The following is a 13,267-nucleotide window of genomic DNA, read 5'->3' on the forward strand; positions in this document are numbered from 1 at the left end:
CTTTACCTTGGAGTTCATACAAAATCATGCATCTTATAACTCTATTTCTGATAAAAATTATTTCGTGTCAGTAGTTTCAAGAGAAATATAATGAACATAATGATTTACAACAATTTAAAAAAGGTTAATGAGAAATATTGATATATCTAGGTGAAAAAGATTTATAAAACACTAAAAAAGTGTGGACCTATTATTTTAAATCCTACAGGGGTTCCAAATTGAAAAACTCAAAATGGCAATATTTTAACACGTCGCTATTTTTGGAGTCAATGCCTCGTGAAAAGCTATTAATAAAAAGATCGCGAACTCACCTCCATCGCCAATCAGCCGCATTTGTACTAAGCTGGGGTCCTCGTTGTGATCTTCGAGAACCGTGTCGTCGGTGACAGTCAAGTCCTGAAATTTCATCGCAGCTGGCGTGAATGTGCAATCAAAATCAAAAGCATTCAATGGATCGCGTCGTCGTTTAAGACACAATTTCAATTATTTCGCGCCATCAGGATAGCTATTCCAAAATTGTTCAGGCGATAAATTATCAACGATTGAAAGATCATCCGAGAAGTGCTTTCTTTTTTGAACGAGATGTGGACAGGCGACCGTTGACATGGAGAGCATCCTTCATTTTCCTGTCAGCGCTAGATTGAAACATCAAGCCACTTTCGAACAGCGATAAATCTTTTTCGCAAGCAATTTATGGCCACAGGAGACGGACATGTTCCGCTTTCAGAAGGAGAAACCTGACAGTCTCTTGTCACCGAGGACGGCGTATCTGCCAATTTAGCGCGTTAAAGATCGTCCAAGTTGATGGACTGAGCTCGTTAGGACGTATCACAGTTCGCAGGCTTCCCTGTCAACGCTCCATGACCGATCAACGATCGCCTGGACCTTTCGCAAAACTTGGCCTTTTGTTCTTCATTAGAGTCTGATGATGGCTCTTTCGATCGTAGAATGTGAATGTTATAGAAATTACAGATATCTGAACCCTTAATTGGTAGAGTAGACATGTGCAATATGGTACAGTTATACTAATTCAGTTTTTTAATATTTAGTAAGAAAAGTATTTATGGATGACTTACAAAGATTAATTCAATTGAAAATTATAAGTTTTCTATATTAACTATACATATTTTAAATCATAGTTCATAAGACAGGATCTCAGTATTTATACTTACTCAACTTGTCATGTTTGATTTGAAAAATATTAGTAGAAATTAAAAACTGAAAAAAGAATGAAGTTCATGACATAGCTGACATAACTTAAAAAGCCGCTTCTAAGTTATTGGTACCGATTAAAAATCTGATTTTTGCATGAAATGAAATTATATCGTCATTTCTCGAAAAATTATGATATTTGAGTTATGTTATTAATGCAGCTAATGAGCGATGTATCTAATATTACTAATGCCATTTCAATTGTGGGTTAAGATGAACACCATACCAGTTGGAAATGAAAGATTGTCCGTCTATTTAACTCAGTGCTGCTCGTGAGCAGAGCCTCTTACATGGTTTCGTTCTTCTCTACGAGTCATCGCAATGAGATAAAGAAGATTCAGAGAAATCAGTCTGCTTTTAAATTACATTAATTCACATATGTAACGAAGCATCACTGTCCCTGAACCATAATAACGATAGAGTGAAAGAGACTGTGCAAGCTCAGAATCTAGCCATTACAGCACTGCGTTAATAAGCGTTAATAAGTACCCATTAAAAATACAGTGAAAGTTCGAAGTTCGAACAAGAAATTGGAAGAAACTCCTGCTTTAAAACTCGAAATCTGAACAAAGAATCACATTACGATACAATATTAATACAATTAATATCAATTAATTCATATACAATATTAATGAACCACAACTCTCCAATAGTGGATGCTAGATTAAAACTACGAATTACTTAATTATTATACAATATTTTTTATATATGTATTATTGTAAATGAAAATATTCAATTATTGAACTAATTTCATCATTAGATATTTACTATTTAACAATGTGATCTTTTGAAATAGGCACTTAAAATGTTTCGTATTATGTTAATCGTAGGGGTCTGTAATGAATTAATTCAATTCACATTATCTCAATTGGGGATATTTTAGTCGAAGGTCGAACAAGTCGAATCCCATTCTAGAACGAGCATTGTGTTCGAACTTCGAAGTTCTACTGTATGCGACAAGTTGGAGCCAATATGATAAGCTAGATGAGCATTGTTTAGTGGATTAGAGGCAACGATTCAAGGAGGACAAGAATATACATTCATGGAGTAAGTTTCACCTTAGTGGACTCGTTGTAACCAACAATGACGGCAGTGTACCATTGTGTGGTGCCCTCAGCCCGATAAACCTCGACCCTGAAGCCAACCAGAACGCTTGGCGTGGTCAGTAGAATTCTCTGTCCATCCTGCATCTCTGCCCATCGTCTGACGGAGCTCGCCCAGGGTACCGAGCCTTTCGTCAGCTCCCAGTCCTGCTGCAAAAACGACAACCGGTTCGAGCCTCGTTCATGAGACTTCGTCAAAATACTATGTACAACAACAGAGAAAGAACTGGTACTGGTCGCTACTTCGTGTATCTCTTTCCATTTTTTATACACTTTTTGTAGTATTCTGGCGGAAGAGATAGTTTTAATTGCTGTAGTCTATGTCACTTGCATCGATAAGATAGATCAGTAGTTCCTGTCGATCAGGTATATTGGATTGGCCTGAGAGTGAATTATGTTGTATTACTTCCTAGACTCGCTGGAGTTTGGATACTTTAGAAGTAAAACCATCTTTCTCAATAGTGACAATATTATAGATACTCTAAACAGCCGATTAGAATTAAGTCGTTAAGTTGAAGAATAGTACAAGTCCAAAAACTACATTTTAAAATTTTGAAATACTTGATCCCAATATAACAATCAAAGCCACTGTTTTTCCGTATGACTTAATACACTTTAGCTTTGGGGTCCAAATACATAAAGTTTTGAGATTATTTGAAAATGGCTAATTTTGGATTTGTACTGTTCTTCAACTTAGCAATTCTATTTTGTACAAAGATTTTTTTAATTATAATTAATTGATCGCGAAAAAGTTCTATGGACATAACAAATTTGAAGATTTCACGAACTGTCATTATACAATTCTCGCTTTGAAAGCTTTTGGATATGGACCAAGTCTTTTTAGAAAAAACCCGCAACGCTTCGCAAGCTTGCAATTAGCTTTGTCAGAGGATTAAATGACAGGTTGATACTGATGTGTGTCTTGAAGTGATACACTATTTAAACATCTCTGTTCATGCTTCGGTTCACTGTTTCGAAATCATAACTCTTTTCAAATAGTCAGTTGGAAGGAAGTCAATTAAAAGTAATGAATCAGAATATGAGCAAAGAAATCTCTCCCGAAAGGACAAAGCTTACACTCGAAAGTCTAAAAAATTCTAAATTTTATAAACATTTTCGATAAGAGAAGGGCAATAACAACAGAATCGTTATTTCACAAATATAGCAAAGATCGATAGTGTTGTATGCAACGATTTCTTCTCATGGACTTTCCCATCAGTACTGTAGACATAAATTCGTGTTCGTTTGAAAGTACTCGTGTGTATGTAAGATCGTTGCGTCAGTGTCTCGTTACGTCATCATCGGGCTGTTACGTCAGATGCGTTGTGCAATTGCGGCGCGAGGCATGACGGTGATGCACGATAATGGCAGTAATATAACGGCAATTATAACGCTATTACCGAAGCGTCGGGAACACTTAACAGCCGCCGCGCGGCGTCCCGACGATTTTCCTGAAGCTTCACGTAATATCGTCGCCGAGAGACGAAATCAACATTACTTCTTTAATACGCACACATGATTTTTCCACTGTCATGATGCAGCGTTTCATAACAAGTGTTACCTCTTTCTGGAATGCAAAATCCTATTATGAGAGCCTAGATTCACTTCGCGTTTCTTCGAAGCAATTTAATAATTCTTTTTAAATTTTCAGTTACTGTGATCAATTTTTTTCAGTACTGCTTGGATGATATGCTTTGTCTTCTCTGAAGCAACAATGCGAAACATTTTGTCACCTCTTGTTGCTTATAGAGGAGTATTTGTTGGGTTTGATTCGGTTTCAAGGTGACATTTATTGCTGGCAACAGAAACAGAAATCTGGAGACATGATCCGAATGAATCCGAACATGAAGCGATGATTTTTTCAAGATAGAGTAAGAGACTGTGCTTTATATGTAAAATTTTGTTTTCCATACAAATCTATTTGTTTTGTTTTCCGTACAAATCTATATAAAACACGACAATAGGTTGAAGCACAGGAATATGGAAAGCAAAATCTTTCCATACAAAATGTATACAAAGTACAGTAATAGGTTCAGGCACAGTAATAGGGTCTCTTACCCTACATGAAACAGCAACAAGAAGTTTCTCAATACTTCAGTTGGAAAAATAGTTTTAGACTACAAGGAGACAGTATCCACAGGATAATACAGTAGTTGCCGTTTAAAGGTCACGTGTATTGGGACCTTCTTGTGATTAATATCGTAAGAGGTAGAATTCGACGAATCTTCGAACAAATCGTGAATGAAAATGAGATAAAAAAATATTTACGTCACTGTCCTCTATAAAGTAAATCCCAATTGAAAAAAACAGTAAAAACTGTAAGCGAACAATACGACAACTAAACAGACACTGTTGCAATCTTAGAGGAGATGGTCCAAATATGGGCTTGTGAAGTTTAAGGTCATATTATATCCTGCCTCTTAGCGAAAATAGTGAAAAACTACAACTGAAAACTTAACGTGCTCTGAAATAATGAAACCTAATCCTATATCGGACTAATGTTAAGATCTCTTATTACTCAAATATATTTTACTTTTCTCACAATCACTGAATCCTTAGGTAATATACTTCCCAACTACAGAGAAAAGCAGCAACCCCAGAAAAACGTAAAATTAAATTCCTCGCATCTTCAGACAAGACGCTCTTCTTCCCCACAGTTGGACAGTACAGGTCCCTAGGTCCCTAAACTTTCAAACTCTCTCCTTTACACCCCACAGATACAAACTTTATTCCCTCAGATACGCATTGTTCCACCAGCTCACGGACAAGAACTACATATTCCCTCGCTCCAAGAAAAGAGAATCAAAGTCCCCTTCACAGTCGACTCATTGTCAGAGGATTCGCAAAGGAAGGCGAAGGTGCGGCGCGAGACGATCGAGGCGATGATCTTGGTAGCGGAAAAGCTGGGAAGGGGGAGGGTGAAGAAAGGCATAAAGGCCGTGTCGCGAGGCTTGCCAAGGACCGTTAGGCAGAACGGGAATATGTTGGCGCCTCGCGTTGGCCGTTCTCCAACGTTTCGGGAGGACGTTGGTGCAGGCGCGCGGCCCCGGACACGAGTCGGCGAACCGGCAGAGGCAGCTGCCAGGGAAACAAGAGCAAATCGGCGCGACTCCGCGGGAGCCGCGAACGGATCCCCACGTGTTCGGCTCTTTCCGGGACGTACGTGTCGGCGCGTCCACGCGGCTCCCTCGGTATGCGTGCGGTGATAGCTATGCGCCCCGAGGAACACCAGGCAGAAAGAACCCGTTGCATTTATAGTTCAGGGTCAGCAGACTCGTCGCTCTTCTGCGCCGCGCTCGACCAATTCCGAGATATACACCTTCCCCACCTTCCTCTTCCACTCCTTAGATCCTCCTTCCGCTTCTTTTTTCTTCGTTTGCTCCACGCATTCCGACGATCCTTGCTTTCTCTTCCCTTTGCACTTTCCGCGGTCTTCTTTTTTCTTTGAGGAATATTCTTGCTGGATCAGCGAGGGGATCTTAAAGGGGGGTCCACGGGCATGGAAATCGATTTTGGAATAAGACTTGGTGTGATTTGTAGTATACGCTTAGTGGATTGAGAATCTCATACAGTTTTTTGGAATGAGCTTTTGTTCTTGAGTAATTTCACTTTAACGTTTTATTATAGATATAGGCAATATTGTGTACAAACACTGTGATTATAACAGTATGTGTATGTTTGTTGAAGAAGGGTTAGTTGGAAAATTCTATTCAATTATTGGAGTGGTACATATCATGACAGCATGAAAAATATAAATTCTTGGAATACCATGCACGTGTCAAAAATGCTAAATGTGCCCCCAAATGTACACGTCAGAAGTATACATATATACTTTTAAGTAATGTCTAACGTTCAACATTGCCTATATTTATAATACAACTTTAAGGTGAAATTTCTCAAGAACAGAAACTCATTTTAATGAATGGTAGGAGGATTTTATTACACTACACATATACTACAAATTTTATACCCAGTCTTATTCTAAAAGCGGTTTCCACGTTCATGGGCTCTCATAGTCAGGAGGGAAGATCGAGGCTGTTTGTTGCCTATAGTGTAATTTCAAGTTTTGCCACTTGGAGTTATGCGTACTTTGGTTGGCCTTTTGGAGCGTGTACAGTTTTTGTATAGGTCTTTTAATAAACAAATGGTAGGGAATTTTGTCTTCCTACTTTATCGAATCAAGATGTGTAGACGTTAATACTACTACGTTTGGATTAGTGTTTCTTTAAGTATATATAGGTTTATGGTGATTACTTATGCATGCTTTAAGGTGATGTAAACTCGTAATACCTACATATGGTACACACGATGCCGTTAACAGGATTAAAATGTTTGACAATATATTCAGCCAAGTTCGAACCTACTTGTAATATACCTACATGCCATCATCATATCTTTAGTCACTTTGAATCTCTTTGACAAAGGCTTCGCAACAGCTTAGTCTAAACTAACTTAACTACCCATTGCCACACGTTCCATTCTAAAGTGTGCAAAATCATATTTACTCATCTAGTAATTCAATAATTCTGATCATCACACTATACCAAACATCTATTTATTATAAAATCTAGGGCAGTATTTTCGAAAGCTCTATTTTCCAAAGAATACTTTCTATAAGTCCATACTTCCATTTAATTCTTGTAAAGTGTACTTGAACTGGAATTCTAGTCACAATTAAATAACTTAGATCTCGTCAGATCTTGCCTAACATTTTGTTTTAATTTTTTGTTTACTGACATATGGGTGATTGTAAGGCAAGAAAACTTAAGTCTCATACAATTTCTATTTTCGATACTATTAGCATTCAGAATTTTGAATATTCATTCTTTACCATGGACTTTCATTTCACCATGCTTTCATTTTCTTAATAACATGTTCCTTTAATTTTAATTTAATCTGCTTTTATCAAAAATACAATTCATATCTGGATCAAAGGTAACTACAACGATGACTTCTACCGATATGTTCATCAGCTTCTTGTTTTGTTAAAACATGTATAAATATTGTTGGTGATGACTAGACTGCGCATTCTTATGCAAAATTAAACTTTTATATCTACATTATAAAAAACTGAAGTTGAATAAAAACCTGTTCCATTCCATAAATAACTCAATGCCTACTTTGCTTTCGACATTTTGTATAATTTTGTATATAATGTACATTTCACACTTTGCCCACGTTTAAATTTTCTGCAAATGCATAAAAATCCGCAGTTTACTGATGACGTGATGACATACTCTATTCAATTATTTTTATTTAACATGTATAATTATTAAACATACAAAACCTCTAACTTCTCTTTGGATATAGAAATGATTCAAAGCTCAATTTTTCGAAAATACTTCAGCTAGTTTCACCCTACAGTCCCAGCTGCATCCCCCTGTTTCTCTTTCTCCTCCTCAATTCTATCTCTTGTGTCTCCCTCTCTTTGACCCTTCTTTCGCGTCTCGCTTTTCTTTTCACTCCACCAGAGGGAAAGCGCGAGCACAACCATCAGAAATCGATGGGGTGAACGCGCCGTCACGGATGGCCACGCACCAGCAGCGTCCAGTGACCCCAATGTCACCGATGAAATTATTCTCAACTTTTTATTCGTCCTCCGGTGACCAAGTTCACCTCCGCGCCCCGAACAGCTCGCGATGCAATCGCGCAGACGAGACGAGAATGATGAAACCGTGAACTATAATCTCCGAGATTTTCCTCGGGGCTGCTGTAGAAAGTAGCGATATCGTGTGAAGCTGAGCCAGACCACAGGGGGCTTAAAATCTCCGCGGGTTCGTATTGGTACGAGGACTAGACACGCCGTTCTCCTCATCGAGTGGAACTAATTCCAGGGTAATCGCGTTTAGTACGTAACCAGCGAGGATCGAGGCGCACGAAACTCCGCTGCAGCTGATCCTGACCGGGGCCTCGGCGAAACTTTTCGCCGCACGTGAACCACTTACAGTCCCCGCGAACCCCGCGGAACTTTTAACGGTAAAAGTTCCGCTAGTTTAATTACTTGGAAACAATTCCCTGCATTCACGTCTGTCCGCCCCCTCCGACGTAAAAAGTTTCCGAACACGTTTCACGGTTCCTCCCACTACTCGTGCGAGATACGTCGAATGATTTTTTGAATCGAATTCTCGAGTCTTCTATGCTAACGATACGGACGAGCGGTAGAGTAATGATGGTGATTTATTAGAGGCATATATTTCACGTTTGTTTAATACTAGAACTATCGTGGCTAATCTATGTCTATTTTTAGTGATGTACCAGAACTACAAATGTGTGAAATTGTATGTGATATTACAGAAATAACGTCTGTTTGTACATATGTTTGTTTTGTATTCTTCAGCATTAACTGAGATAAAAATAAAATTTGTGAAAGATGAAGTGTGTGTAAGAAATAATCATATCTCTCATTTTTACTGGATTGGTAGTTCTAGTGTTAAATACAGAGATATGTATTTACATGTCTATTAAATGTAAGAATATGGAAACTATCTGCGATTGTGTGCACAAAGTGTTATAAGTAGGCTATAATAGAGGTTACAGAAATAAAATGTTGCAATATTGCACTATCAGAAGTACATATTTTAAAATAACTCTCTTCCCTAGGATCTATCGATATTCTGAGCTACATTAATTTTTAATTTTAGTTGTGTCACTAATTTGATTGTAGCTACATCAATTTTTAATTCTAGCTATGTTACTAATTTGGTTGCAGCAACATTAGTCATATTTTAAGTACCTATTGATAATTTAATAATACAGTGACTAACAGATTTGTTCACTTGTATCTGCACAGAACATTACTTGTGCAATTGTAAAAACTATTCTGATGTATCTTTTATCTCCCTTATTTTCAGCTTGTGTTTAACTTTCTGTCATGGTTGCCATCCAAATTCCCTCCTTGGATATAGTGAGCGGAATTGGTAGGTGGGAGAAGAAATATTCTTCTCTAGGATAATTTTTATTTTTTCCCCCAGTAATTTCCCCCACTATAGCCAAGGAGGGAATTCTTGTGGCAACCGTACCCACTGTCCTTAAATTTAATTTAAAAGAAAATTAAATACAGAATTTGAATATGTCAGTTTAATATTTAGTTTTTCATAAATAAATTCACGAGTTACTATAACCCCTTACACGTTCAATAACACTGACAATATTGACAAATTCCAATAACAATAAACATTTAACACTCTCTATACCTACAGTTTGCAAGCAACTCAAAATACAATTACTTATTATCAACGTCTTCGAGTACACGAGATGAAGGAATTCGTAAAAAGCCGAAACTATTGGAAATTTGGATTAGATCACAAGAATTCGTCAGAGGACGGTTAAAGGGGCAACGAACAGAATCCAAACAAGGATTCCCGGGAAGCTCAGTACATGATGTCACATTCGTGACAGTGGCAAATGATCCAACTACGTTGACCTATTTGCCAGGCTCTGCTACAGGCTAGAGTTACCATCCCTCAAAAGATTATTCCCAGACGCCACAACGTTTCTAACCCAGAGGGTAGTCGAATAGGTCAACAACCTCGAAACTTGGGAGCAAGTTTCTTAGTCACTCTAACGAAGTAAGTTTCCAGTTACGAAGTGACTTGGCTGCTCAAGAAAGCTCGCGTGGCTCTTAATCGGCCTGATACCTTATCGGATATGCTACGAAGACACAGCTAGCCCATTTTAACTAATTCAAGAATCATTCGATTGATTTTTATAAGGACATGGTGGACAAGCAAATTTTTCCTTTTATCCTTTAAAAATGTCTGTTAAATCCTGCACGCAAGTGAGATGGAGTTGCAATCTACACATGTGTTATAACATGTACCTACAGTAATACGCTATACTGACATTGGCGTTAATTCTCTTTACAAGTATAGCAAGTATGCTATAATATAGCGAGGGCACTCAGTAGAGGAATGAAAGGTCAACGCTATTAATCACTTTAAATCGATGCTAGAAATTCGTACCCACGATATCAAGGACCTATATAGAATGTTCAACAACAGGTGCCAGAAAGTTTAAGAGGTAATTTTGTATGCCGAAATGGGACAAAAATGAAGAATGAGCATTTCAAGACAATGAGTTTACACAAACCAGCCTTCGAAACCTAGCCCAAGTATTCTTGCATGTAGATACAGTAATCCCTCGAACATTCTGACCTTGCTAATATTTATCGACATACATCTTCTTAACACCGCCAAGTCAACGTCGTTCATAAAATTATAAAAAGGAAAAACAGAAGAAACTACAGTAATACTCACGGTGAACGGTTTTAGCTTCGAGTAATCGACAAAGTCCAACCGTCGGTCCTGCATAAACTCGAGAGGCATCGCGTCTTCTGGTAACTCGGCACGCGCCACCAGAGGGTAAAACGTCTGTAATTGAATGTCGATCAGGGAACAATTAGAGCATGTTCCTGTTTTTTGCGATGGAGGGAGAAAAATGGGAGAGAAGCTTACTAGAGCTGGCCAGGCGACTGTGTTCGCGACAGCGGTGGCACCCCTCAGGGGTTTCCCGTTGATACGATGATGGTGGTTATTATTCGCGTGGTTATGGTGATCAATGGCGATGAGGCTGGCATGCCTAGGGTCAGGTCGCTCGGCCCAGCAAAGTCCTTTTTCCACCAAGAAGAATGAGAATACTGTGTCCCTGTGCGGCGATAGCCATTCTCTCCTTTGCCACTCTACGTCGTCGTATTCTACGAGGATCTGCAAGAAATGCAATCGTTTTAGTCCTGGATGCGATCAGTTCCAAGGTTCGATGACTTTGCGTGTCTACTGGCTGTGAATAATATCTTGATACGGGTTCGGTGTTTGATAATACGCGGGAAAAATGTTCAGCTGAAATTATAGAAGCCTCTTGTAGAATTTACAAAACTACTTTAAAATATTTTCCAAGGAAATATGGGAAATATTGGGAAATATTTCCCAAGGAAATATTTTAATTGATATCTTATCTCAGTTTTATAGAAGTTTTTGATTTTGAAAAGTTGTTATTACTACCTCTCTAATAGGGTAAGTTTCATTCCTTAAAAACAATTTTAGATAATGGGAGATATAAAAGTTATTCAATTCTGTTAGGTTTGTTATACCTAGTAGTTCACGATGTGAAATAAAGTTATATTCGTTAGAATGAAAAAATTTTAAAAATTTAACAATCTATCTTTCCCTTGTTTATGAGACAGGTTGGCGCCCCTAGGCGATCTCTTAGGTTCGCTGTTAGTGAATAAGCTTCTCTTTTGTTACTGTACAATTTTACTGCCCATTCTTAAAATAGAGGCATGGAATCGTTTTTCATTTAAAGCACGAGTTCATCTAAGGTCAATAACCAACACGATGTTTATGTAGCGGCGCTCGCGGGTAAAATCGAGCTTCGAACGATCAACAACCCTCCCACGCAGCTAGCAAATTTAAGGCACATCGGGCGTGACCTGGCGCGGACGTGCCCGTCGGCCAATTAAATGACAAATCAACGTTAATGGCCGCTGTTAGGACCGTAGTAACAGGAACGCTTAAGTAGCTTTTACGCCTGCTTCGTTGCGCGATATGGGACACATTTTGGGTCAACTCTCTTTGTCTTTGTTCGCAGCCGAAGAAAGCAATAAACGAAGTGAGCGACCTTAAGTGATCAATTTATTTCCCCCTGATTACGTTCATTAAATTTTATCATAAACTGGCATTTACGACCTTACGGTATTCCTTTCATCGGCTGGACCCCGAAAATAAAAGTGACATTACCAAGTAAACTATAGATACATAATTCATTGGACAATTCAATAAAAAGCATAGATAACGAAAACAGAACGAAAACGCTTAATCATGAAGGAATGCAAAACCTTCCAGAGTTAATTACCGAATAAATATTAATGCTCGACTATTATGTCGTACGTGGTTAACGTGAGGGCATAAATAATACAATTGATAATTAATGTAACTCATCCCTATATAGTACACGTTTGTTTATGTTTCGGCTAACCGAAACACTGAAACCAATTTACGATCCTATTGCCGTGTATTCACCTATTGAATTTTCTTTTCGTCAAAATTTCGCAAACAATTAATTTCACAAACATCCCAGACAATTGCAATATTGACCAATTATTCAGCAACGATATCATCATCGATGTAATACATCATGTTGCAAACAAAACGTTCCTCACATTGATACCATGCACACGCACGGTTGACTGGACAAGTTAATTTCCCTTTCACAGGAAATTCCAATTTGAAACGCGCCTCTGCCAGCTTCACCAGGTCGTAATCGATTCGCTCCAAAATACAAAAGACCGCGGAAAAGCGCGGGAAAAACGAGGTTCGATAGTTCGAGGTTTGGTCGCCAGGCGGCGACAGCTGTCGGAGTGGGGATCAATAATGGCCGCCGAGATGAGATAGCTCCGCCCCCAGGAATATTCTGGCACCGCCCGATTCGTTGCTATGGCAACAAATCGTCGACCATTTTGGTCTCCCGACCTACCACAACCTTCTCCTACCGGAGACGCGAACCTTCTCCCTACCACGCCGTTCACCTTCGACCACAATTTACCTCCGGTTCCCCCACCTCTGACGCGACGCGCGTCGTCGCGGTCCGTTTCGCGTTCCTTTCGTCTCGCGGAACGCGGGACCGTAACGGAACGGTACACGCGTGCTCTTCCCTCCAATGGTGATTATATACAGCCCGGGGTTTTTCAGAAGTTTTCGAATAAGTTAGTTCAGGGGCTCTCAACCTGCCTCGTCAGGGTTTCTGAATAGCCGAGTTTTACGTGATGGAATCAGGTCACCTGATATGGAAAAGTGGAGCATTTTGAGAATATCAGAATTTCTTAATAGTCGAGTTTTGAGTGATTGAATCAGGTCATCTAATATGAAGATGTAGGAAATCCTGAGAACCTCATAGTTTCTAAATAGTCAAATTTCAAATGATGGAAACAGTTGGGCTAATATGAAAAATTAGGGAATTTT

General features: G+C 38.8%; 1 protein-coding gene across 2 annotated transcripts in view; it reads right to left on the reverse strand.

Annotated features, from left to right (window-relative positions):
* The window catches only part of Kdm3 (Lysine demethylase 3), a 400,441-nt gene that overhangs the window by 319,272 nt on the left and 67,902 nt on the right, over window positions 1-13,267 (reverse strand). For both annotated transcript variants that reach the window (XM_076393685.1, XM_076393684.1), the window contains exons 2-5: window positions 10,769-11,017; window positions 10,571-10,684; window positions 2,271-2,465; window positions 312-396 (exon numbers count right to left, since the gene is read on the reverse strand). In XM_076393685.1, the coding sequence (XP_076249800.1) occupies window positions 312-396; window positions 2,271-2,465; window positions 10,571-10,684; window positions 10,769-11,017 (643 nt within the window). The remainder of the gene's footprint in view (window positions 1-311; window positions 397-2,270; window positions 2,466-10,570; window positions 10,685-10,768; window positions 11,018-13,267) is intronic.

The sequence above is a fragment of the Calliopsis andreniformis genome, chromosome 3, assembly GCF_051401765.1.
Source record: "Calliopsis andreniformis isolate RMS-2024a chromosome 3, iyCalAndr_principal, whole genome shotgun sequence".
Lineage (NCBI taxonomy): Eukaryota > Metazoa > Arthropoda > Insecta > Hymenoptera > Andrenidae > Calliopsis > Calliopsis andreniformis.